Source organism: Panthera pardus, unplaced genomic scaffold, assembly GCF_024362965.1.
Source record: "Panthera pardus isolate Hobbes unplaced genomic scaffold, ASM2436296v1 HiC_scaffold_25, whole genome shotgun sequence".
Taxonomy (NCBI): domain Eukaryota; kingdom Metazoa; phylum Chordata; class Mammalia; order Carnivora; family Felidae; genus Panthera; species Panthera pardus.
In genome coordinates, this window is record NW_026526821.1 from 45,570,333 (window position 1) to 45,597,963 (window position 27,631).

At 40.8% G+C, this 27,631-nt stretch overlaps 1 protein-coding gene across 6 annotated transcripts in view; it reads right to left on the reverse strand.

Moving 5' to 3' along the window:
• Nucleotides 1–18,554, reverse strand: part of RALGAPA2 (Ral GTPase activating protein catalytic subunit alpha 2) — a 323,095-nt gene extending 304,541 nt beyond the window's left edge. For 4 of the 6 annotated variants that reach the window (XM_019462384.2, XM_019462383.2, XM_019462382.2 and 1 more), the window contains exon 1: nucleotides 18,283–18,553. In XM_019462384.2, coding sequence (XP_019317929.2) covers nucleotides 18,283–18,388 — 106 coding nt within the window. In that variant the 5' untranslated portion in view covers nucleotides 18,389–18,553. Of the gene's footprint in view, nucleotides 1–18,282 lie in introns of all 6 variants that reach the window. The other 2 variants (XM_019462380.2, XM_019462378.2) reach the window with 1 other exon arrangement.
• Nucleotides 18,555–27,631: the final 9,077 nt, after the last annotated feature.

The following is a 27,631-nucleotide window of genomic DNA, read 5'->3' on the forward strand; positions in this document are numbered from 1 at the left end:
ATCTGAAGAGCCTTTGCATACTTTGATTATTTTTTGCTTATCTGTATCATTCAAATGTTTATAATGAGTACATTAAATTTCATAACCAAAAAGTTATGCATGACAGCGTGGATGGAACTTGAAGGCTTCATGCTAAATGAAATAAGTCAAACAGAGGGAAAAAATGTATCCAATGATCCTGCTTGTATGTGGAATCAAAAAAACAAAAAAAACAAAAACAAAAACAAAAACTAGCCAAATTCATAGAAAAAGAGATCAGACTTGTGGTTACTAGAGAGGGGATGTGGGGGTGGGGTGGGGAATTGGAGAAAGGAAAAAATATATAAACCTATCTTTTATTTTGGGGGAGAAAAAGTTGCCATAATGTTTTGGAAAAAGATCTTTTTCAGATCTTTTTCAAAGTCTGACTATTTACCATAAAAAAAGAAAAGAACAACCCAGCAGACATGACACCAGACCATAATGTTCTTCAAACGTGTCATACTTTCCAACTTTGAAGTACACTCAAGACCCACACAATATATAAAATAGTATCTTTTCCAAGACCAAAATGCCCCAAAACTGCAAGTAATTTAAATTTCCCCTGCTCAACACTGTAATGAAACTTATTCTGTAATAACATATACATTGTACATAATGCCTTGTAATGATCTAGTTATTGAGGACTTTTGCTGTCTTTAAGGAAAGCTGTGGTTCTGTCATTTACCAAAAACTGTAGAAAAATAATAGAGCCAGGTAGGAAGAAATTATCTCTGCCCAGCCACTCAATAACTTGCACTGAGTAGGGACAAACAAATGTGTGACATCCCCAAATGGAAAAGGTGATGAAATTTCAAATCCGGATAAGGTTCATTTCTAAGACCTGGTAGTCTTAGCATACATTAAGTCATGTTTCTTCATTCTGTGTAAACCTGGAACTGACAAGCAACTGCCAGAACAGAATTTCCATCTGTACACACCTAGCAACAGCACTTCGTAAAAATCACGTGTTTTCAATTAACACTGAGCTAGCGATCAAGGCTCCCTCAGGCCTTTCCATGAAGAAACACAATATAAAGTACAAATGGGGCCCTAACTTAGCCTGCACCTGAAATGGAGCCAACCACTGGCTTTTCTTGGCAATCATTTATAAAGATAAATTAATATTATACTGACAGACCAGCATTATCCTGTGCTCATTCTTTTTCAGCTGCTGGCAGATCTCCATTTTTTGTCAACATCAGGGGTACTCTCTAATGTCTCTGCTCTGTGCCTCTTACTAGAATTTGGGGTAACACAGCAAGCCTGCCTCCATACTGTTACAAGCTTGGGCTGCTGTGTGGGCCCCGTCACATGGCCCCACTGCAGTCTAGCTTCCCTGTCCCATGGGCTGCAGTGTTCTCCTCACTACTCACTTCTGCAATAAGGCCAGACACAGGCCACGTGTGCTCTACCTTCCTCAGAACCTGGGACTACCCTGTCATGGCTTCCACAGCCACTCACTTTTCTTCCCCGGCACCACTTCTTTTTCTTACCTCTTCCTTTTTCTGTCTCTAGCCACTGCTCAGTATTGGGACAAAGGACAGGACTTCTAACAAAATGAGCCAAAAGAAAATAAAGCTTTCTACAAAGAAAGGTCTTAAAGGTCAACTCAGGTCATACCCCTGCTCTTACTTCCCATGGGGCTCTCCATTTTACCTTATAAGTCCTCCCTGAGACCTACAAGCCCCACCTGGTCCTACCCTTTCCTCCCCCACTCCCAACTCCTCCAACTCTATAGACTTCCACTAGATTCTCAAGCGTATTTATGACTTGGAGCATGCACACTTTCTGTGTGTGCAGATTCTTTCCAGGAATTACTGTTCCTTCTGGAACACTATTCCCAGAAACAATCACCAAGCTATGCCCTGCTTAACCCAGGTCTTGACTCTAAACCCCTCTTCAGAGAGGCCCTCCCTGACCCAGCTGTCTAGACCAACATACAAACATCCCTATCAAGCTTCATTTTCCTATAATCATTACTTGCAATTATATCATACATTTACTTGTTATTTGTTTCTTATTCATCTCCCTTAATAGAATCTCATGAAACTGGAGCTTCATTTGGCAAATAGCAAGTCCTCAGTAACTATTTGTAGGAATGACCTAAAAACAAGGTATACTGTCTAACACAGACAAAACTCAAGGGTGGTCAATCCATTTATTAGAACAGTAACCCTTACTTCCCTCAAATTAGATAAACCTTCAATTGTAACTCCCATAGTCTTAAGTAGAACTTACAGAATGTCATGTAAGGTTTTCTCAATGATCTAGGATTATTAACACAAAAGGCAATGCCCTTGTGACATACATGGGGATGAGCAGAGATATTAGCAGTATTATTTTCTGTGGGAATGTATCAGTATGCCTTTCCAGAACTATTCTCAGAAATATATGAGCCAGAATGAGACTCAGTCCTCAGGAAAAGGACAAATGATATACAGGCCAGCCAATCAGAGTACTCCATCTCCCTCACCCAGTGTTGGTACAGGAATGGGCACATGACCCAAGTAAAGCCAATCAGAGTGGTCTCAGGACCTGGCGCCCTACGGGAGGAGCCACTAGCTTTCGGGGACCATCTCTCTTGCACCTGGCAGAGTCAACCTAAGAATGAAGCAGAAGCACAGAAAACAAACAAACAAACAAACAAACAAACATGGAACCAAGAGTGGAGAGGAGTTATTTTTCATCAAGGGAGAGTAAAAAAAGAGAGTGGACATGAGAATGAGTGAGTTCCCTGGACTCCACTCACCTCCCTGTCAACAGTCATACATACTTAAAGATAAACGTTCCCCTAGAGTAGTTGTATGTGTCATTAAGTCCCCCTTTTCTCAAGTTAGTTTGAGTTTCTGCCACATGCAACCAAGAGCTCTGACTAGTATAAATATGTTCAACATATATAGTTGACCCTTGAACAGTGCAGGGATTGGGGGTATCTACTCCCAGCATGTAACAAATTTTGACTCCCCAAACTTAACAGCCTGTTAACCAGAAGTCTCACTGATAACATGAACAGATAATTAACACACATTTCATATGTTGTATATATTAAATACCATATTTTACAATAAAGGAAGATAGAGAAAGTAAAATGTTACTAAGAAAATCATAAAGAAGAGAAAAGACATTTACAGTACTATTGCACAGTTATCGGAAAAACCCCATGTATAAGTGGAGCGACGCAGTTCAAACCTGTTGTTAAGGGTCAACTGTACTACCATTCTGGTGGAGCAGAATAATTTTAAAAAGCAAAAAGATCCCCCAGCTAGTTACACACCCAGGTGGTTGTCAGGGGCTGAAGAGAAGAGGGAATAAGTGACTGCCTAATGGTTACAGGGTTTTCTGTTGAAATGATGAAAATGTCTGGACTAAATAGAGGTGTGATGATTGCACAGCACTGTAAGTGTCCTAAATACCACTGAATTATTCACTTTCAAATGATTAATTTTATATTATGTGGAATTCACTTCAATAAACAAAATTTTAAACAAGAAAACAATGCTGCAATGCATTTCTTAATAGCCGTTAATTATATCATAATTTCTTACAAAAGGAAATTAAATCAAATGATATGTACATTTTTTTCATTCATTCAGCAGCTATTTATTGAGCACCTACTATGCACTAGGAAGAGGGCCAAGGGATATAGGGAGAACTAGGGAAGGAAGGGAATCAGGAATTCAGCCTGAGGCTGCCAAGTGAACCTGAAGACATCTATCCTCATTGCCTGAGTCCCAAAGAAGCCACACGTACCCCCAAACTCCCTCATTTTGAAGTCCAAATATTCCTAACAATGAAAGGGGGCACTGGGCTTAAAAATGGACTTGAGTTTTTAGGATCTGACCACAGGTAGACAGGGGTCAGTAGTACCAGGAAAAGACCTGCAGTTTCCTATGTAGTCATGGTGGATCTGAGTCCGGGACCAGCTGCTTCCTAAGGCAGTACCTATGACTCTCTACCCCAAGCCTCCACATGTTCATCTTTCAAATGTTATTGTGATTAAGAGAAAGCTCTGTCATCAGGCACACCTGAGGTGGAATCCTGACTTGGCTACCACAGGGCCACCAGCCTGTTTCTGTTATGGGGAATGTGTGTCTATAATTTTTCTGTAAAATGGGAACAACAGGCTACCAACCTCATTTAGTACTGGGAGGGCAAGCACTATGGGGAAAACTAAAGGAGTAGGAAGGGGACAGTGAGGGAAGAAGAGTCTAAAGGCCCCCATCTGGCATAAAGTCCTGCCCTAAGTCTTATCTATTCATGTTTTAATCTTCTCTTTTACTGTCATAAAATATGCATACTATTCAAGTGCTTTCCCCTCTCTAGGCCTCAGTCTCCTCCATTTAAAAAGTGAAGGGTTGGCCTAGAAGAAATTTGTTGCTTAGCCTCTATTCAAATGCAGCTGACTGTAACATTGGAGGATTTTCTGTACTTCTCTTGAGTGTGACTTAGCAGTTTTTTATTTGCAGAGCATTTTAACAGTCATCACGGAGCAATATCCAGGTACGCATTTTATCAGGAAGGTAAAAGGAGGGGTGGGCAGGGGACACAGGCTGCAGCCAGGAGGGGACAGACCAGGCATGGAGCATAGCATGGCAGGAGCTGCAGAGGCTGCTTTCCAACTCAAGCACCAAAGAAGCCTATTGTATGGCTCCCACTGTATCTAGAAGTCTCGTTAAGTTTGTTTTACAAGTCTTTTTTGACAAGTGAGGCCTTTAAAACATGTTTCCTCATTGTGCAGAGGGTGAAGTTCAATCCAAACATTTGTCTACAGAAGAAACTGGGAGGATCCAACTGCCAAGGGACCATCATAAACTCCACTCACACCCGGGGGCCCCAGGAAGGAGTGCTTCTTCAGGAGGCCCTGATGGTGGTTCTGCTCTTTTCTCCAAATGTAATTGCTTTTGCCTTCTGAATTTAATAGAGGTTCCAAAATTGATTGCTGATTTAGAGCATCTCACAGCGTTATGTTGAATAGTGAAGATAATGCACTGAAAATAATCGACACAATGGTTCGGTGCAATGGTTAACAATGTCCGTTTCAGTAGGCAGGTGTACTTGCCCTGAAGGGTAGTAGCAGCTGGCTCTGAGGATGCCTTCAAGACCACAAGTCTCAGGCAGATGGAGATGGAAGTCTGAAGCTGGGCAGAGTTGCAGGCATTTTGGCCAAGGAGCAGATGGCAGCCAAGGCCAAGGAATAGGTAGCAACTGGCACACAAGACTCCTGCCATAGCAGAAACCTGTAAATTTGACTTCAGCAACATCAGCCTTGTGCATCTTTAGGCATAAACCTGCTGGGTAGACATGGTCAATTAGATGTCTGGGCTTTAGTGCAGCCATGAATATAAGGCCAAATAGTCTGTGTCCTTCCCCTTCTTCTTGTGATGATGTGAGGCAAAAAGATGCCCATGTGATGTCACAGGTGAGATGGATGACACAGGCGTTGTGATGTCAGGTCACTGAAGGCTACTACTGACCATCTGACGATTCATCACATGGAGGCGCATCTGCTTCCTGACCAGGGATGACGTGGTTACTGAAACTGTGGAACACAAAACCGCAGACAGAGGGAAGACTATGGGCTCCTGGGTGGCTCAGTTGGTTGAGCATCCAACTTCTGCTCAGGTCATGATCTCCTGGTCCTGCATTGGGCTTGCCGCAGCTTCTGATCCTCGGTTCCCCTCTCGCTCTGCCCCTCCCCCACTCACGCTCTGTCTCTAGCTGCCTTTCCCTAGACTTCAACCTTCATCTATCCTTAGGGGAAGGAATAAAGGCCAGTAGCTAATCTTGAAGAATCTGGAATCAGATTACTGCATTTAAAACCTGACTTCACTGCTCACACTGGTCTTGTGATCTCAAGCAAGTGTCTTAATATTCTGGTCCTCAGTTTTCCCACCTTTGGATGGGTGTGGAGTTCTGAGCCTGGGGCACTTGGTTGGCTCAGTTGGAAGACTGTGTAACTCTTGATCTCAGGGTCGTAAGTTTGAGCTCCATGTTGGGTGTAGAGATTACTTAAAAAAGAAAGAAATAGGGGCATCTGGGTGGCTCAGTCAGTCAAGCATCCAACTCTTGACTTCATCTAAGGTTCTTGATTTCATGGTTCTGTGCGTTTGAGCCCTGAGTCAGGCTCTGCTCAAATGATTTGTACATTTTAAGACCACTGGCATATTCCAACAAATTACTCTTCAGAAAGATCATACCAAATTATAGTCCTGTCAAAGGTGTGTTGGAAACAGGAGAAATCATTCAGGGAAACACACACACACAGACACACAGACACACACACACACACACACACACACCACACACACCAGCAACTTTGCTAAAAATAATAGGTATATACATTTTAATTTATAAGTTTATATATTCTGGGGCACCTGGGTGGCTCGGTTGATTGAGCGTCCAACTTTGGCTCAGGTCATGATCTCACAGTTTGTGAGTTCGAGCCCCGCACTAGGCTCGCTTCTGTCAGTGCAGATACTGCTTCAGATCCTCTGTCCCCATTTTCTCTGCCCTTCCCAGGCTCATGCACACTCCCTCCCTCTCTCTCTCTCTCTCTCAAAAATAAATAAACATTTATAAGTCTATATATTCTAGATAACTGAAGAGTGGCATATAAAACAATGGGTCTTGTCATTTCTTCATCTGTGACATATATACATACATTTTAAACATTATAATTTTTCTTGTTGATATGTAGGAGCTCTCTGTGTATTGACGATATTGAGGATATAACTATATCCTCTAAGTTTTAAATATTTGTCCAGTTCATTACTTTTTACTTCAGTTAAAAGTGATGTGGATGTGTCCATGTATATATTTATTTTAGGAGCAGGAAAAGAGGAACTGAACCCTTCTCTCAAACATAAACAGCTGTAATATGATACACACACACATACACAAAGACTAGGTGATGTTTTTACTTCTACCTAAGACTTCAGCATAAGCTCTACTACGTCAAGCCTAACTAACACAAACACATCTCCACCTTATCAGATATAAAGTCCATGGGAAAGAGAAGTCTACATTGTTTGCACCAGAAATGTGACCAGACAGAAAACACATCAATCTCTTTAAAAAGTTGCAAAGAAGCAACATGTCATCTGTTCCCCTCTCTTCCATGCAGTCTTGAAAATACTATCAAAGATTTCATTGAAAGAATTTTCACTAGTTATACGAGGTCCATTTTTGGGATAGTGACTCAGTTTTGGTTTTTACAAATTTACAATAGTGTAAATTGTAAAATTTTAAAATAGTGTCTTTCAAATTGTTTCCAAGAAAGAATATCTAGGGTACTTGCCTAAGCCTTCCCCAAGCCCATCCTTACCAACAGCCTCCTTGTCCTGCTGCCCTCCACCCCCAAACTCTTTTCCCAACCTCTTCTCCCTTTAGTCCACACAAACAGTCCTTTCTTACAGCTGTTCCCCCTTGGGATCAGAGGGGAGGGTCTGATAATGAGTACATGTACACAAGGGAGGAGGTTAGGGGACTCTCTCAGGAGACCTTAATTCATGGTCTCAAATAATTAATTTTTTAATATTTATTAATTTTTGAGAGACAGAATGTGAGCAGGGAGGGGCACAGAGACAGGAGGAGACACAGAATCCAAAGCAGGCTCCAGGCTCCGAGCTGTCAGCACAGAGCTGGACGTGAGGCTCGAACCCACAAACCGTGAGATCATGACCTGAGCTGAAGTAGGACGCTTAACTGACTGAGCCATCCAGGCGCCCCTTGAATCATTACTTTAATGATGGGAACATCTGGCTTGTGAAAACAATCTTTGGGTCAGGAAGGCTTTTAGGAATTTTTCAAAACATCCACACAGGTGGCTGCTACTCCCCCACAGACTTACATCCATCTATGTGGGAAATCACATTTTGGTGGGTTTTTTTTTTTTTTCAATATTTATTCTAGATTTGGACTGCAAGCTCTGGCATCCCCAATGCTGTGTATAATGCCTAACACATGTTGTGTCTAAATAAAAAATAACTGTTAAATGAACAAGGGGACGCTGGAGCCCAGCTGCCTGGGTTCAAATCCTAACTCTGTCATTTATCAGCTGTGTAAACTTGGACAAGATTCTTAACCTTTCTGTGTCTCATCTGTAAAATGAGGATGATAATATTACCTATCCCACTTGGGAGGACTGCATGAGTTAATGCATGTGAAAGTATTTCTGGCAGTGTGTGGCACATGGAAAGTGCTGATTAAATGTTAATTATTATGACTATAAATAAGGAAGTATGTTACCAAAAGGAATCAACATGAACAAGAAGCTCTTCATGTTCTCAATGTATTTATCATCTAGTAGAGGAGATCTGGCAAAACACAACTAAGTACAATAGGCAAGCAACGCCAATGAGAGGTTCCAAGTGCTATGGGAATTCCGAGAAAAGATCATTTCGGGACAGAGGGACAAAGAAAGTTCACGTGGAAGATGTAGTGTGCTCATGCTGTTTCCTGGAAGGGTTTTGCATGGTAGGATGGGCAACACCTTCTGGGGAAAGGGATGGTATGTCAGTTGGGGCTCCCTAAGAAATAGACACCAAGATAGGATTACACCTGCAGGAGATTGATCGGGGGAACTGTCTGTGAAGGGGGAAGACCTGAGAAGGCAAGGAGAGGCTTCACCACAGTGAAGGTCTGACCCCTGCAAAGGAGAGGAAAAAGAAAGAGGGCTGGGGAGGAAGAGTCTCAGATCCAACTCAGTTGTGAGACGGTCTTGACCACACCAATGGGGAGTCCTCAAGTCAAGGCCACTCTTCAGAGGCATCTGGGTCTTGCAGGAATTAACCACATTAGTAATCTCTTGTTCAGTAATTGCAAGTAGCCCAAGAGAAGCTCAGCTTTGGCTGAAATGTTGTGGTGAATCTAGAAGGCAGCAGCTAGATATCAAGTCAGTCATGCTGCCCTCAGTAGGGATGTGAGTGGTGCATTCTCATAGTTGCCAAACTGGGCACAAGAAACGTCACTAGTACCTATGTGTCCTTGAAACCATGGTTGAGTTTCAGTGAATATGTGCCATCACTTAAAATCAAACGCATGACAATATCAAAGGGCTCCTTATCTTTTTAAACTAAACCACATTTATAAGAGCGAAATTACGTATCTACAGTTAAAAATTAGAAATACTTTTAAAATATCTTTCAGATGTGGTTTCAGTTTCTAAAAGAAGACACAAAGCTGGTTATGAAATATCTCTTCTGTAAAAATCACAGTTAAAAACTTGAATTGGGCATTCAGAACATACTCAGAAACAAAGCTTGACTAAGAATCTAGAAGGTAAATCCTTTCTGAACTGGTTGCTTAAGGAAGCATATCGATCCAATGAGAATGTGAGAAAACATTTTGCAAAGGCGTAAGGTGCCACATGAATATGGGATATCAGTGCAATCAAGTTACATCTTGTGTGAGGTTAGGTCACATTAAAGGCAAAAATGGAGATCAAAATTGCACCTGACAGGTCAGATGGTCCCGCAGTGAGAGGTGTGAGGGAAAGAAGACCACTGAGAACACAGTATGTCCCTGGTCCTGCCTGATGCTGCTCTGGGGTACATGGTCACTGAGCAGAAGGGCAGGCAACATCTGCACTACACACACACACACACACACACACACACACACACACACACACACGTACATTTCCCCATTTGTGGCCAAGCATTTAATACAGAAGTTAAATATATTTATGAGATGACTCCACAGAAGAACAATAAGAACAGCAATCTTACAGATTACAATATTTCCTTTATTTAAGGGGAAACATGGCACAGGAAAGGGAAGAAGACATCCTCAATTCCTATCACTACACCAGCAAGAAAACTAACTCAGCAGTTGACAATACCTCTTACTTTCCCAGAGAAAACAAAAGCCATGGCATGAGAGCTCCCACTGCAGACCATACTTTACTCCATTTTTACCCCCTTTCTCTCCACAGTTTCTTCAATTTTACTCTTTTATTAGTTCCTTCTCCTACATATGTAAGCTCAACTTTGCTCAGCTCTTAAAAAATATAAGAAGCATATCTACACATATGTACCCACCCACCCATCTCTGATCTGGGATTTCCCCCTCTCTTTCAGGCATATTAATCTGTATTCTTTCCATTTCAAGACCCAGAAATATGACTCAAACTGGCTAAGCAAAAACAGGGTGTTACCACCACCTGCAGCTGAGAAGTTCAGGGGTGGAGATAGCAGACATGGCTGAACCTCTCGCACAACAGGGTCCAGTGGGCTCTTCTCGCCCTCCATGTCTCTGCCCTGCTTCTGAGTATGAATTCAATTTGAGGCAGGTGCCCTTGACACTGGGGAAAGATGAACACTAGCAGCCCATGCTACACCCTCATGGTTTGCAATCCAAAAGGATGGAAGCTCTCACTCTCCCGGCACCTGTGTTCCAAATCTCAGGAAGACTGAGACTCCCAGGCCATTCACCAAGGGGACACATCGGGGACTCCTATTCTATACTCAAGTCTTCCTGGTTCCCAACATCTACCCACACCACAGGATAAAAGCCACTGTACTTAACTCCATGTGGCCACACCATTACCCTCACACAAGTCCCTCCCTCTGCAGTCCCCTTGTCCCCAACTTCTCCTCCTGGGAAACCCTGTATTTGTTATTCCGAACCCACCTCAGACCTCATCTCCCTCAGGAAGCACTGGTGACCTCTCCAAGGCCAAGAGGCCTTTTTGCTGTGCCTCTTCTGCACCTTGTGTGGCCACCTCTGCAGCTTTACCCGCTCTATAGAGGCACTAACTCCTTCATACCAAATGTAGTTGTTTATGTGTCTGCGTGTCCTATTAAACCATTAAGTTCTGGACTTGTGCCTTACTGACCTCTGAATACACAGCCCTCCCGCAGACAGACAGACACATACACATCCTTACTCACTCACACTGTTGAAAACATGTCTGTGGAACTGAAATTTTTTAAAATTCCAAAGACAAGATAGATCTTTACTACATTTATATGTTATTCTTAATTTTACAGTACAATAACTTATATCCCTCCTTTAAAGGATAATTTTAAAATCTGGGGCACCTGGGTGGCTCAGTCACTTAAGCATCTGACTTCGGCTTAGGTCATGATCTCATGGTTCACGGCTTTGACCCCCGCATCGGGCTCTGTGCTGACAGCTCAGAGCCTGGAGCCTGCTTCAGATTCTGTGTCTCCCTCTCTCTCTGCCCCTCCCCTGCTTGTGCTCTGTCTCTGTCTCTCAATAATAAACAAATGTTAAAAACATTTTTTTAATAAAAAAAAAGAATAATTTTAAAATTTAAATTGATGGGCACCTGGGTGGCTGAGTCGGTTGAGCATCCTACTCTTCATTTTGTCTCAGTCTATGTTGGACTCCACAAAGAGCCTGCTTGGGATTCTCTCTCTCCGTTTCTCTCTGCCCCTATCCCGCTTGCATGTGCAAGCACACTCTCTCCTCTGTCTCTTAAAATAAACATCTTTTAAAAATTTAAATGGAATGAATTTGCTATTTTGAAAGTGAAATTTTTTTAATAAACAATTCTCTACAATTTTATCTATGGAAAGATAAGTACTCTAAACAGCTAGTAAAAGTATTCATACCCAATTGCCAGTAACGCACTTACAAAATAAATAAATAAATAAAAATAATAAAAGTTTACATCAAAATACGCTAGGCTTATCAATGATCTCTCTTCCCGGAAGTGGTCCCAAACAAAACATCTGAGCTCAATCAGACTCTTACCCTAGGTTCTTCCTTCTCACATCAGAACTACAGACATCCTCAGGGCACATGGGTGGCTCAGTCGGTTAAGCGTCAGACTTGGGCTCAGGTCATGATCTCACAGCTCGTGGGTTCGAGCCCCGCGTCGGGCCCTGTGCTGACAGCTCAGAGCCTGGAGTCTGCTTCGGATTCTGTGTCTCCCTCTCTCTCTGCCCCTCTCCCACTCGCACTCTGTCTTTATCTCTCAAAAATGAATAAACATTAAAAAAAATTAAAAAAAAAAAGAAAAAGTACAGACATCCTCAAGCCCTAGAGGCAGGGATTGGTATATCTGCATTTCACGTATGTGTCTAAAGTTCATTTTATATTCCAGAGGATACAGATACTAACAGATACTAACATTTTAATGTTAGTAATTGATAAAAAATTAGCAAAGGGAGCATATGGCAAAATCACTTTGCTTCAAACAAGGTTAAATGAGGGAGACCACACTAAGACTGGCTGAAGAGCCTGAAATTGCACCTCCGACTTTGCTCTGGTTGTAGAGTGTCCTTTGGCAGTAATGTCCATGCAATACTGTACCACCTGTTAGGCCTGCCAAGGGCACAGAGAGGCCAATGAACAGAAAAACACAAAAGGAGTCTCTTTATCTTCTGTCATGCTGAAATCAAATACAGCCTCAAGTCTCTCTAGAAGAATCTAGTAAAACAGAAGAAAGCAGCACAAGTCAAAGCAACATTTTGGGGGGACATGCAAAAACCCTTGGGCTTTTGTTTTTATGTTAACATTCACTGTGGTGGGTAAATATATTATCTGATATGTAAATATACTTCTGAGTCAGGTAACTAGCAGAGGCATAAAATGGGCTTCATAATCAGGAATCCTGGCTCTGCTACTTATGGGCGGGGTGCTAACAGACAAGTAGTTAAGCGCACTGAGCCTTGGTTCCCTCATCTATAGGTTGAGAGTAAGAGCCTCCTACCTTCATCAGAGGTTGTGGGAAGATTCGATGGAACCATGACGACGATAGACAACCACATCATAGCTTTTATCCTCTTATTAAGCTCCAGACCCCATGTCCAACAACCTCCCAGACATTTCCACTTGGATCTTGCCTTTTGCTCAGACTCAACACCCATAACACCAAATTCATCTTCCCCTATCATCAGCCAGGATCTCCTCCCAACTCCTCTGGTCCTATCCCTGACACTCTTACTCTCCAAAATGCCTACCGCCAATTATCAAATTACACAAGTGTGTTTATTGCTTGTCAGACAACAGTGGAAATGGTAGTCTCAATCCTTGCTGTTAGCAGGCTCATTGGGAGCAACACTTAGGAAAACACAGTGAATCGAGTTATAAACATGTTCAAACCCAGCAATTTGACTTCAGTGGAATCTGTCCTGAGGAAATAACACAAAATACAGAAAAAGCTGCTTCCCAAGGTGTTTACAGTGGTATTATTTACATCAGAGAAAGAAAGAGAAAGGAAGGAAACAATTTAACCATCCAGGAAATGGTAAGCTAACTTACCCTGCACAGTTTCAACAATGTTTGTAGTTAATAAAAATGAGAGGGAGAAAAAAGGTACCAAAATGTTAATAAGAAAATAAGTTTAAAAGGCAACATTTAAAATTCTAAGTGAGGGGCACCTGGGTGGTTCAGTTGGCTGAGCGTCCAACTTTAGCTCAGGTCATCATCTTGCAATTCCTAAGCTCAAGCACCACACTGGGCTTGCTGCTGTCAGCCTGTCAGTGCTGAGCCCACTTTGGATCCTCTGTCCTCCTCTCTCTGCCCCTCCCTGACTTGTGCTCTTCCCAAAAATAAACAAATATTTTAAAAATAAATAAATAATAAAAACAAATAAAATTGCTTAAGTGAACTTGTCCCTACCTAAAACAATAGTTGAAATATACCAAAATATTCCATGTTACTCTGTCCATATATAGAGAGCATTTGAGAGAGACTGCTCTCTCCTCTCTGGTTTCAAATATTTGGCCCAAACCCTGATGTCTCATGATTAGACTTGACTGACTATGGCCTCTCATCCCAGATCTCTTCTCCTTCAGATTGATCACTCCTCACCTGGCTTCTGCAAACCTCAGTTTCATTTCTTTACTTAGACAATCACTAGTTCCTGCTGCATTGGTCCTTTGTAATCCTGCCCCTCCTCTCCATTCGTGGAGCATCTCATTTCAGACCCTTATAATCTGCTTCTTCACTGCCAGTAGTGTCACCCCTCCCCTCCGGTCCATCTTCCTGACTCTGTTGACAGGCAGCTCTCAAGTCTTATCATTTGACCTACTAAGAGTTCTTCAAATGGGCCCTCTCACCTCCAAGATAAGACATGAGTTTCCAACTCAGACAAACAAGACCTTTTCTGATCTGGCCCCCCAACTGCTCCAGCTTCTGCCAGTCAGGCCACCACTCCTTTCCCCCACCAGTATCCCCCAGTCCAACTCACCGTTCTGCCCCCACCCCTGGCCTACACAGCACTGTAATCACTCATCTGACACTGTGAACACCCTCGGGGCAAGAGTTCTAGCACTCTATCTCAGGACCAACATTACTCGATTCCCTCACCAGACAGGAGGAACTGGCAGGTTGGTTGGTGTTCCTCACCTTTACACATCATTGCCATGCATATTTTCACTGCCAGCTTCCAGGTCCCCTTGCTTGGAACTGTCCTCCCCCTGCCCTTCCCAAATTCTAACCTTGCTCTGTCCAGTATGTAGCCACTAGCCACATGTGGCTGCTAAGCTTTTAAAATACAGTTGGTTTGAAAGGAGATGTGCTATAAGTATACAACACACACTAGATTTCAAAGACCTGGGGTAAAAAATATTATTTTATATTGATTACCTGTTGATATAATACATATTAGATCTGTGGGATGAAATAAAATGTATTATTAAAATTAATTTCACCTGCTTCCTTTTACTTTTTTAAATGTGGCTACTAAAAAATTTTAAATTAAACATGTGGCTCACATTATATTTCTATTGGACAGAACTAGTCTAACCATCCTTAGGGCCCAGGATGACTAAAACCTCCTTCAAGATGTCCTTCTCTTTGTGCCACTCTTAATGATCTTTTTTGACCCCTTGAAATCCTATATTGAAGTCCACCATAAAAGCCACTATCTAAGTACATACCATACTATATGCTTACTAATTACATCAAGTCTTCTTGCTACATCAATGCCATTTCTATTTTAGGACTCAGAACAGACACTCAACTTTCAATTAAACATGGAATCTTTGCTGGGGCAAGATAGCAATACAGAGAATTTTTTTGGTTTCTGTTTTGTTTTGTATACTCATTTACTTTTCCACCGATAATGTCAACAATGCAGGGAGAATTGGAAGTCAGGGGACCTAAGGGCTCATGGTTCTGTCTGTGATTAACACAATATATACAGATCATTTAGTACATCGCTTGGCCCCTTGTAAGGTCTGCCTGTGCCTCAGTCTCCCCCTTTGTAAAATAAAGTTAATAATATCAGACCAATCTACAATATGTAGCCAGGTTAAAGTAGCTAAGCAAGTTCTAACTTGAACCATTACCATGACTGAGAAAATTCTACTTTCCACAGTTCATTGTGTGTTTCTTAGCCAGTTTTAGACTAATTTTTATAAAGAGAGAACAAATTCACAGCAATTATCAAAATACAAAGGGGGGAGAGGGAAACTACCTATCAAAATACTTGTCCTATCCTATTAATGATGGGAGGAAAGTAATGGTAAAGGGAACTGTTATATGCCTGCTCCAAGCTGAAGTAGTTTATATATTAAATCATAATAACCTTTACAAGGCAGACATTACCATACCCATTTGACAGAGTAAAGAAACTGAGGTTCAAAGACAGGCTAGGTAACTAACCAAAGTGATGAAGCCATAACTGCAAATCCAGGTCAGTGGTATCATCTTTCTATGTAAAAAAAAGAACACCTTTATTATCACTTGACGATAAAATATGTGAAATGCAAGAGTATTACCTGAATATGCAAATAAAAATACAAAAATAATGTATATTCAATTCCTTCAAATAGTTTTCTTAATCTTGGCCAATTCCTATCTTTCAGATCAAGAGGCCATTTTTTTCTAAATAGGCTTTTTCTTAAAGTAGCAAACACGGGGCACCTGGATGGCTCAGTCAGTTAAGCGTCCGACTTTGGCTCAGGTCATGATCTCACGGTCCATGAGTTTGAGCCCCGTGTCGGGCTCTGTGCTGACAGTTCAGAGCCTGGAGCCTCTCTGACCCTCCCCCGTTCATGCTCTGTCTCTCTCTGTCTCAAAAATAAACATTAAAAAAACTTTTTTTAAAGTAGCAAACAAATAGGGTATATGATATGCTAGCAACAAGTACATTAATGTACTGTTTTTCTTTAAGGCTTTTAATTTTTTATATATGTATCTATTTTGAGAGAGACAGAGAGAGAGAGAGTGAGTGAATGCACAGTCAGGGGGAAGGGTGGGGGAGAGAGAGAGAGAGAGAGAGAGAGAGAGAGAGAGAGAGAGAGAGAGAGAGAACACCCCAAGCAGGCTCCACACTTGGCACCAAGCCTGATGCAGGGTTTGATCTCACAACAGTGAGATCATAACCTGAGCTTAAATGAAGAGTAGAAGCTACACAGGTGCCCCTTTCTTTGAGGTCTTTAAAACATAGTTGTTAGCAAAAGTTTACATTAGACATTACAAGTAGAATTCCTCAGACACATTTACAAAAATCTAGTCCCTATGGATAAAGATTGCAGCAATAAAGTAAACTGGATCATTCCACAAACAAATGCATCAACAAGAAACCTAATATCAAAGAACCTCTCTTTGTTACAAAACTGAGGTCATTATGAGCTCAATGAAATGAAAAAGAAAGTTCCTCAAAATAGGATATGCACCTTAAAGTGAAACCTCAATTACACAGCCTTGAAAACTAACTTTCTCAGAATGGTAACAATGTATTGTATATCTCTAAGAAACCAAACTGATCTAGGTTTAATTGATTCTGCCTTTACAAAATGTAGCCAACTTAATCCTGCAGACTTGGAAAGAACAAAAGTTCAAATTCTCTACCACAGGAAAACTTCCAGAGTATCAAATGCTTTAAAATACTGTTCAAGTCTCCTTTATCAAAAATGTCCCTGCAGTAGGTGTTAATCAGTCACTACTAAAAACTCTGCACAATGCAAGCTGTGTGTGCATGAGATTTTACTACAGGAAGCAGACAGTTCAGTTTACCAAGGACACCACATTTCACTTTCAAAAGTCTTGAAAACTAATCCCTCTAACAGTAAGTAACTAATTTATATTTCATTCCAAACCGAACAAGATAGTGTAATCTCAAGGAATTCAAGATTGTGAATAACTTCACTTGGAGAAACCAGGTAGGTGTGTGTTTTCTCAGAGGTGCTTCACAGAATATAAATAGAAATACTTAGCAACTTTTAATCTCATGAACAAGATCTTTATTTAAAATTCTCACATATAAAATGAATTCTTTTACCCCATATCTCAAGTGATAGGCACATTAGACTATGTGTCCTAAATCAGGTGATTTTTGCTCATTTTAAGAATACAAAAGACATCTAGAAGAAACAAGGTGTTCTTTTCTCACACCCCCACCCACGCAAAACACTATAGACAGCACAGGTGTTTGGTCCTTAACAAAAGTTAAGACTAAGTAGGTAAGAAAACAAAACAAAGCACAGCCTAGCAAAGCAGCTACAGATCACATGCAGCAGGTGACAGGAAGCCTTGTGGACACCTCACACCCACAAGGATGAGCTTCATCACAGGTCAACTGCAGGGCCCCCAGGGCTCCACAGAACCTCCATCCAGCAGTCCATAAAAACGAAATAAGGCAAAGAACTATCACTGTCATCTTGGCAATAAAGAAGCAGCAGCCTCCTTGAACCCAGGAAAGCCACCCTTCCCTCCAAGAAGACAGGAGGAGCCCCCCTTCACACCAAGGACACAAAGAAACCTAAGCAGTCAGACCAAAAATAAAAATAAAAATAAAAAGAGCATGGGAAGAGGGATGACAGCTAAATTTAATTTATCCTGGGAGCACTTCATGTCTCAGTCTATTTGAAGACTCCAACTCAAAAGTAAAAATAAAATTTAAGGGGAGCGGGCCCACGAAAGAGATGACAGTTCAATTAAGTCTGTGCTGGGAACTAAGTCTGTGCTGGGAACACTTAGGAGACTCAGGGTGTCAAGAGTCCAAAATTAAAATTAAAAAATGGGAGAGGAGGAGACAGTTCAGTGTGTGTGTGTGTAGCACCTGGAGTCCAGGATTTGCTGGGGAGGGAAGAGTCAAGGCTCCACCGGCCTCGGCTCGGGGTGACCCGGCACGAATCTGGGGTAAATTTACACTCTGGGCGACAGGGCAGAGCCCGAGGGCCAGAGTGCCCGCTGTTGGGGAACAATGCCGGGCGCCAGAGAGGAGGGTCTGACGCCGCCCCCCCAACCCCCGATGCCGTCTGCATCCCAGTCCCGACCCTCGTCCGGCCCGCGTCTGGGCAGGTGCCCCCAAGCCCGGCGCCCCGGCTCGCGCCTCACCCAGCAGCGCCCGCAGGTGCTTCAGGCGGGTCAGCACGTCCTTCTTGGGGTCCAGCACCTTCTGGGTGGACTTCTTCACATCCCCGTGGCTCCTTCGGGAGAACATCCCGCCGCGGGAAACCCGAGCCCCGCCGGCGGGGCAGGAGGCGCCTGCGCCGCGCGAGTCACCGCATAAGGTCCGGGCCGGCGCGTGTCGCGCGGGCCACTCGCCGCCCCCCGCCGGGCCACCGCCGCTACCGCCGCCGCTTCAGCTGTGGCTCCAGGAAGAAGGGGCGGGCCGGGTCCGGCGAAGGGCGGTGCAGGAAGGCGGTGTCGACGCGGAACCGACGGCCCCGCCCCGCGGAGGTGCGGGCGGGCCCTTCGGGCGCGGCGCAAGCGCGCGCCTTTCGGACCCGCCTCACGGGGACGCGCCCGGAGCGCAGAGTCGGCGCCGCGAATCACAAAGAAGCTTGCCCCTTGCACAGGCTGTACTACAAGTCCCAGAATGCACTGCGAAAAAGTCCTCCAATCAGGCTGGCGTGTCTTAGGCACGATGGGAGTCAATGGGTTAGGTCTGAGCACGTTCTTCCTCTTCAACAGGCCGTGTGCCGCAAGTTCTCCAGGGAAATGTAGTTGTGCAGGGGGAGAGGCGACGCGACTTATGTTTCCAAGGTTCCCCAAGCCGCTGGACAGCATCCGCCAACCCCATCCAGAGAGGCCCAGAGCTCCCACACTTTCACTGCTTGGTGTGTGCTACCCACCCAGTTCACTCTAGTGCAACGTGAACCACAAAAACATCTCAGTAAGAAAAGTTTCAAGGCTTTTAAAATGCAAACCATTTTCCGTTTTGGCTCAGGATTCACACCAGGAAGCGAATCGATGTCCCTCGACAGTACTAAAATTGGAGCTCCAATTTCACACTAAAATGAATGGCTTTGACAGCAGGAAGAGCATCCCCAGACTCTGGGTGAGGAGTCCAGCCAGTCCCCTTGGTTCCTGGGACCCAACTTCACTTAGGGTATAAAGTTCCCTTGCTCCTCAGGATCTTGTCTCTTGCTTTATATAGGAAGTGCACATTCTCTGTGTTGTGCAAGGCTGCATAAGAATCCAGTAGCAGAACCAGAAATAGAACCTGAGGGACCTGACTCTCAGGCCGGTATGCTTTTTAAGGCTAAGTGCCTGTAACCTCAAGCAAAACTTTGAGATGAAGGATGGCCTGGAGATTTCTTACAAGAGATCTGTAGCGTTACTTACTGGCATCTGGATCCTTTGATGCTCCAAATTTTGACAAAATTTGAGCAAGTACTTAAGCTGGCTGTTTAAAACCATGTGGTTTCCATCCAATTAGGACAACACAACATTTTCTCATTCAGGGGAACCTGTAACTTGGGGCAAGATCTGGAAATTTGCAATGCTTTGTATTCTCATAACTAGCATGATATTTAGACTCGAAGCAGTCAATAAAAGTTTGTTAAATAAGATGAATAAAGAGCTAAAATAGTCCTATTTATCTCATCCAAGCATGCAAAAACATATCTTCTGGTTGCTAGAGCCTCTCTTTATTTCTAGAGTTGTCAAAATAGCATTGATAGAATGAGAACATATTCATGCAAAGAAATATTATTCAGCTATAAAAATATATATTCAGCTATAATAAACCCAATAACATGGGTGAACTCAGATCCAGAGATGGAAGCCCCGCACCCAGGATGATGTCAGCCTGGGTACCCAGAGAACATCTCAAAAAGGGCCACAAACCCTCCAAGACTGTTGCAAGAGAGAAATAACCTTTTCTTTTAAAGCATTTTAGGTGTCTTTGTCACAGCAACTTGGACTGTACCTGGTTGTACATAGTATGTCAGAGTATTCACTGCCCCATTCCTTTAGAAGAAGATACCTTTGATTCAAAAAAATAGGATGGACTTAGGGAATTCAAACTTTCTATTGTAGAGCAAGCTGTCATTGTAATCAAACATTTATGGAGCATCTGCTGTGTACAAGGCATGAATCTAAACCTTGAGGATAAAAAGATGTATAAGATACAGCCTCCTGACTTCCAAGTCTTCCAGTCTAGTCAAAGGGCAGAACAACTGAATAAACGAAGAGATAAATGACAACGTACAGTAAACACGTGACACTGCCAAAACTTGGTAGTACCAGAAGCAGGCATTCATGCACTAACTTCATCTCATCCATTATATCTAGCCTTTATTTGATGATGAAAATGTAGAACTCCAGATCTTCTCTAAAAAATGCAAGAAATATAAATTATTACTTTGATGGTTTTTCACCCACGTGTAATATTCCACATGAAACAAAAATAAATAAAAATACTGGTCATATTCTGTTGCTCTCAAAAATCATTCCTACTGGATGGTGACCTCCTTGAGGTCATTACCCTCTTTTTAATTAACTCTTTACCCCTGGAGTTTCAGAGTGCTAAGCACTTTACATACACTTACATGCTATTGAATAAATGCCCCACTTTCATTAATAATGATAATGAAATCAAGAGTTAAAAACTTGTAATGCAAATTAAAACTACCCTGAAATACCACTTGGATTAGTAAACAAAACAAAACAAAACAACCCACAAAATTTGACAGTACACTTTGGTAGCAAAGCTGCAGAAAACCATACCTGAAAGAAGTATAAAATAATAGTACCATTCCTATGGAGGGGAATTTGGTGAAATTATATATTGTTTGCCCTTTGACACAGAAATCCTACTTCTAAGAACCAACTCTGCCCCCACAAATATAAAACCACATGTGGAATGTTATTCCTTCTGCAAGTGTTTATAATAGCCAATGTATTGTGTTGAATAGATATAGCCATATCCTAATCCCCAGAACCTGTGATTGACTTTTTTTTCTTTTTTCAGAAAAAGGATCTGGGGCACCTGGATGGGTCAGTGGGTTGAGGTTCCAACTCTTGATTTCCATTCAGGTCATGGGACTGAAGGTCGTGGGACTGAGCCCCACACCGGGCTCCGTGCTTACATTTTCTCTCTCTGTAATAAAAGAAACTTAAAAAAAAAAATAGTAAAAGGATCTTTGCAGATGTAATTAAGTTAAGGATCTCAAAATGAAATCATCTTAGATTATCTTGGTGGACCCTAAACCTATTGAGTGTCTTTATAAGAGATAGAAAAGGAGAAGACACACAGAGAAGGCCATGTAGAAATGGAGGCAGAGATGGGAGTCATGTAGCCATAAGCCAAATGATCCCTGGAACCACCAAAGCTAGAAGAAACAAGCAAATATTCTCTCTGGGAGTTTTCCAGAGGGAGCCCAACCCAGCCATCACCTAGATTTCAGACTTCTGAACTTCAGAACTATGAGAAAATACATTTCTGTTGTTTTAAGCCACCTAGTTTGTGGTAATTTGTTGCAGCAGTCCTAGAAAATGAATACCATCAGATACTGGAAAGAGCCCAGTGTGACTGTCTAGCAAGACCTTGTTGGATATAGTGCATATATACACAGCAAAAGTGGCTGATTGAATCCTGTACACCTATGCAATGTAGTGCTGTGCAGTCGTATGCAAACATAAGAAATAATGAGAAAATTTCCTACATCCTCATTTTACTTAATCTTCCAGATATATTGTTAAATATAAAACAAATAGAACATAAAATACATGTTTATTTGCTTTTTTTTTTTTTCAGAAGGAAACATGGAAAGGATAAATCAAAAACCAACCAATGCCGACTTAAGTGGGATGGTAGATGGGATAGAATGGATAAGAGATGGGAGAGTCCTCTCCAAGTATACCTTTTTATATAATTTAGACTTTTGAACCATTTAAATGTTTCACATAGTCAAAAAAAAAAAAAAAACAAACCTTATCATTGAAAATGAACAGATATATAGAATAAACAGATGAACCCAACATATATCTAATTGGTAACATAACTGTATAAAGAAAATAATCATTTCAAGTGACTTTTAAAGATAGTATTCTGATTATAGACCCATAGAGGGATATATTCTAAAGGCAAAAAGATCTGCAAAGAAATATTAACTGCTGTTAGGACCATGGATTGTCAGTGTAAGAGAAAAGAGACACACAAATATCAAAAACAAAGAAAGTCAGTAAAAACTCTGTAAAACTAAATTTTACCTGGAAATATCAATTTGAGCTCATGGTTCAAAAATGCATTCATGGGTCAAAGATCATCATTTTCCATACAGATATGTAGTTCTTCCTGAAATATTTATAGAAAGACTTTCCTTTCTTCCATTGAATTAACTTGGTACCTTGGTCAATTATCAATCAACCATAAGTGTGTATCTATTTCTGGACCCCCTGTTATGGTCCATTGATCTAGTTTAACTTTAAACCGGTACCTCTCTGTCCAGATTACTGGAGTTTTGTTCTAAGTCTTGATTTCAGGTAGTGTATATTCTTCCTGTTCAAGATTATTTTGCCTATTTAGGTCTTTTCCAATTCTACGTGAATTTAATTTAATTTAATTTAATTTAATTTAATTTTATTTTATTTTATTTTATTTTATTTTATTTTATTTTTTGAGGGGGGGGGGCACCATGAGTAGGGGAGGGGCAGAGAGAGGGAGAGAGAGAATCCCAATCAGACTCCACACCCAGCACAGAGTCCCACCTGAATCTTGATCTTATGGCCATGAGAATATGACCTGAGGTAAAATCAAGAGTCCGACACTTAATGGACTGACACTCAACCCAGGTACCCCCATATGAATTTTAGAATCAATTTATCTATTTATTTTTTAAAATCTGCTGTATTTCCTACTTTTTCTAATCTTGGGAAGAACCTAGAAGCAGTAATGCCCAGTAGCAATGAGTATACCTAGCACCTAGATCTTGGTTTGCAAATATCATTTCCACTCAAAGTAATTAGGGTTCTTTAGAGAAATGGATGATTCCGGGTCTGGGAGAGAAAAATATAGACTGAATATAAGACTGTGTCCAAATATCAGTAAGAAAGTTTCTAAAACATAGGAGCTAACTTGAAGGGGCTTCTTATGGCAAAATGTAAGATAGTCTGATCATCAGAAAGAAAGACTTTATTGATTATAATACTTCGAATAAATGAAAATTCAGGAATCCATAATTATATTCTAAAGAATTATTTTCAATATCCTAGCTGGGTGTTTCAAGCAGAAAACATTGTTTGCATCTTTGATTATTTGGGGCAAACTTCAAAAAAAAAAAAAAAAAGAATGTAGGAGCCCTCAGGTAGCTAACACCCTTTCTCAGTAACAAATGGAGAACCTGATCTGAACTGGGTGTATGTTTCAAGATTCTAACCAGGGAAGAGTGCAGGATTTTAGAGCTTTATAATTTCCTTCATTCATCACTTACCAGAAAAGCATCATGTTTTCCTGATGACAGAAAATTGAATTCAGGTGTTCAGGAAGACAGACCAAGTAACCATGACAAAGTGAAGAAAATGAGATGTGAGACTAATAGGGACCAAAGAATAAAGAGAAATACTTATCAATTCCTGGTGTTGTCTGTAAAATTTTAGAATTTTTTATGGTTTTGGTTTTATGGTTTTATACTATATACATAAAGTCCAACCAACACATATTTATTGAAAAACTACCATAGCTAATTTGCAATGACCATAGTTTTGCACTTTCCATTTTTTCCTATGGTACTAAAAATTGGTCTTTCAAGGGCCTATGGGGAAACTGCAACTTGTACCATCATTGATGTTAGATACTCATCAATTATACAATTTATCCTTGTTGAATTTATGCCCAGTACAGGGTGGAGGGTCAACATTCAATCAGTAGTTGCTGAATAAATTCAGTCATTCATTTTTTTCATTAATTTATCTCAATCAGCATTATTAGGGCATGCTGTTTAGTATGATGTTTTCAATTTAACTAATGTGTTACGCACCCAAATTTTAAAATTCTACCCTTCTTTCCTCAGAAATCTTTCCAAAAAATAGACAGACTTGCCCGTCTTCTTAAACACCTTATTCATTATTTATAAAACTGTAATTTATCCCCCTCCTGACACACTGTAGTCCCATTCATCTCCTCCCAAATTGGTGTTACTAATAGACACAAAGGAGAAATACCTGGTAGATCTTCCTCATCTAATTTTGACCACCTCTTGCCCCCAAATTCAGTCCTTGCTATCAGAGACAATTTGCCTTTTTAACTTCCATAGTTGGAATCTTTTTAGATGCTTAGACCTGCCAGCTCTTAGTTTCCAGATAACTTAAATGTTACTATATTTTACTTTCTAATTTTCACTCATCAGAGTTTTTCAGTTTGGATGAATTTTTTTTTTTTCAGATTGACTAAAATATCTTGTGCCCGCACATTAATCCTAGCTGTCATGAATGTTATGTTAATTTTAGTATAGGGAAAAATTCAACTTTTAGCCACAGATTCTCCTATAAGATAAGATTGTTGCCTCTGTCCTCAGGAGTAAGATCTTTTGGTACATTAGACATACTGTGGATCTTCATTTGGATGCCATTGCCACAGGGAGCCAACCCCTGTGATCTCGTGACACAGCTTATTTTTATTGATCATAGGACCTTTCTTTGCATCCTTATTTTCTTTAAAAAAAAAAAAAAGCTACAACATAATAAATTCGAGTTTTTTTCTTTTTTTTTTTTTTTTTTTTTTTTTTAAATTTTTTTTTTCAACGTTTTTTTTATTTATTTTTGGGACAGAGAGAGACAGAGCATGAACGGGGAGGGGCAGAGAGAGAGGGAGACACAGAATCGGAAACAGGCTCCAGGCTCCGAGCCATCAGCCCAGAGCCCGACGCGGGGCTCGAACTCACGGACCGCGAGATCGTGACCTGGCTGAAGTCGGACGCTTAACCGACTGCGCCACCCAGGCGCCCCCGAGTTTTTTTCTTATATCAGCTTTTATCCTGAAATGTTGACTTATCCATTCAATGTGCAAGTTGAGCCCCTGAGAATCTACACCTACCTAAAATTCCTAAGAGAGGATGGTCCTTCATAAGAATGGAATGCCAAACTCAACGCTTAAGCAACAAGAAACCTAATATCCTCATTTTTCAGATGACATATTACCGTAGACACTGAAAATATATTTTTTCTCCTCCAAAAATATTTCCTAATAGTTTCTTTTCTTTCCAAATATGTGTCAAATAAGGAGATTTAATACTTGACTTTAAACTTCACTATACATCATTTTATATGAGAATTTCACTTCAGGACAGACTTGAAAAACTTTTTGAAAATGTACTAGCCATTTTGATATGTCTGATAGACGCTTGATAACAAAGCAATGCCTCAAGGAAAAAAAAATTAATCGTTTTCTAAATTTAGTCAAGCAGATGTTTTCACAGCTATGCATTTCAACCACAATGTCATCTGCCTTGGATATATTTTCCTTTTTTTAAATCATCAAAACAGTGTTGAAATCTCAGTATCGAACCATGAAAACATGTCAACATTAGAAAAATATAAGCCAATTACTATAAGCCCATTAATAAGTATCATAAGGTCTTATATAAGTTAAAAAAATATCTTTGAAAGATAATGTTGGAAAAGTCGAGGAAACTATCTAAATAGTAAATACAACTTGAATAGAAGGATGATGCACAAAGACTAAAGAGAGATGAAGTTTCATAAGTGAGAAGCCTGTGAAAATGTGCTCATTACCTCACCTCTTTCCTCAATACACAAAATGCCACCGTTAGGTTTAATATTAGATCAGATTTACTCCCTTATTTAGAACCAGGTGCTAAATTTTCTAAAAGTGAATGTAGATTATAGAATGTCAACAAAAACTATTCATTCAAAATGGAGAAATTCATCACATAGTTTTACTTATAAATTCCTGTAATTTTCTAGAAAATGAATCTCAAAATAATTCTTAGAGAACAGTAATTCTTATTAAGAACAAAACAAGAATACAAATGATTTTACTAATCTACATATAAATGTGTGTCTTAAATTGAGAATTTTTACCTGGTATTTTAGACAGCATTTTCAGTTTTAAACAACAGAAATTGGCTATTTAAATACAGGTGATTCATGCAGAGAATGCCAGGCTCACAAAAATCAATGGAAGTTTGGAGATCCAGGTTGGAAAATAACACAAAAAAATTAGATGCCAAGGCAGCTCTGGGAGGCCTGGACAGGTCATAGAGCAGAGCACATGAGTCAGCCTGCTAAGGCTTCCATAACAAGGAAGGACCTCCCACCATCCCTCACAACTTCAAGTTCAACATCTCAAGAACATCCAATTGACTAAACCTTAGTTGGATGCCTAGCTCATGTGTCCACCCACCGGCTGGCTACCCTGGGTCAGAAAACCTGAGGTATTAATCTTCTTTGTAAGTAGGAAGTAGGTGCTATCTTCTACCAAGACTATACAGGATAGGACATACCCCCCAAAACAATGGAGTGTATTATTGAAGGAAGGGATGTTAGATGTTGAGTAGCTAAAATAACAATGATAAATCAATATATCTTGCACAGGGCAATAAAGAAAACAGAATCATCATCACTGATGATTTGCTTGACATAAATTAATATATACCCTGGGATATGAAAATAATTCATCCATTTGGCTGATTTATAATTAAGGTCTTGTACTCTGTAAGATGATTGAAAGGCATGGTTTACTGCTTTCAGTACATCTTTAATGAAAAATTATATTTGATAGGTTTTTTCCCCTCAAATTTTAACTGGGAAACTCCTAATGTTGCTTAGACATAGGGTATGTGTAAATTACACAATTATTAAAATGATCATAATGAATAATTAGAAATAATGGAATCATATTTTTGTTTCTGTTTAACTCAAATTGAGGAATTCGAATGCCACAGGGAACATTACTAAGTACCTCCCTTTATATTATCTTTCCTTCTTTCTATATTCTTCTTTTTCCCCTTTTCTCTGAATTGAAGTACCTCTCTATGACCTACACTTTTATCATGTTTTAATGTCCTTCTTGGCAATCTTTTTGATCCAATCAGTAGACTCAACTGAGTCCCCGCTTTGTGCTAGTTTAGGCACAGCAGTGAAGTTACAAATAGAATGAGGACACACTCTCAAACCCCAGGGAGGTCATAGTCTAACTGAAAAGACGGACATGGCCCTGTCCTCAGAGAACTCACAGTCTAATGCAGGAGATGGATACCCAACTAGGTAATAGTAATTAACAATAGCGACACATGCAGGGCGTTGTGGGAAGGACTGGGCAGTAGAGATGAGGGGAAGACTCAGAGAAGTCTTTCTGGAGGACGTGACACTTGAACTGGGAAAAGGAGCTGAACACACTACAGGCAGGGCAAGGAGGAAAATGCAATGAGCTGTGTGAAGACCACCAGAAGCAGTTTGGTTTTGTGTGGTTGCCACCCAAGTTTGTGCTTGTGGTTGT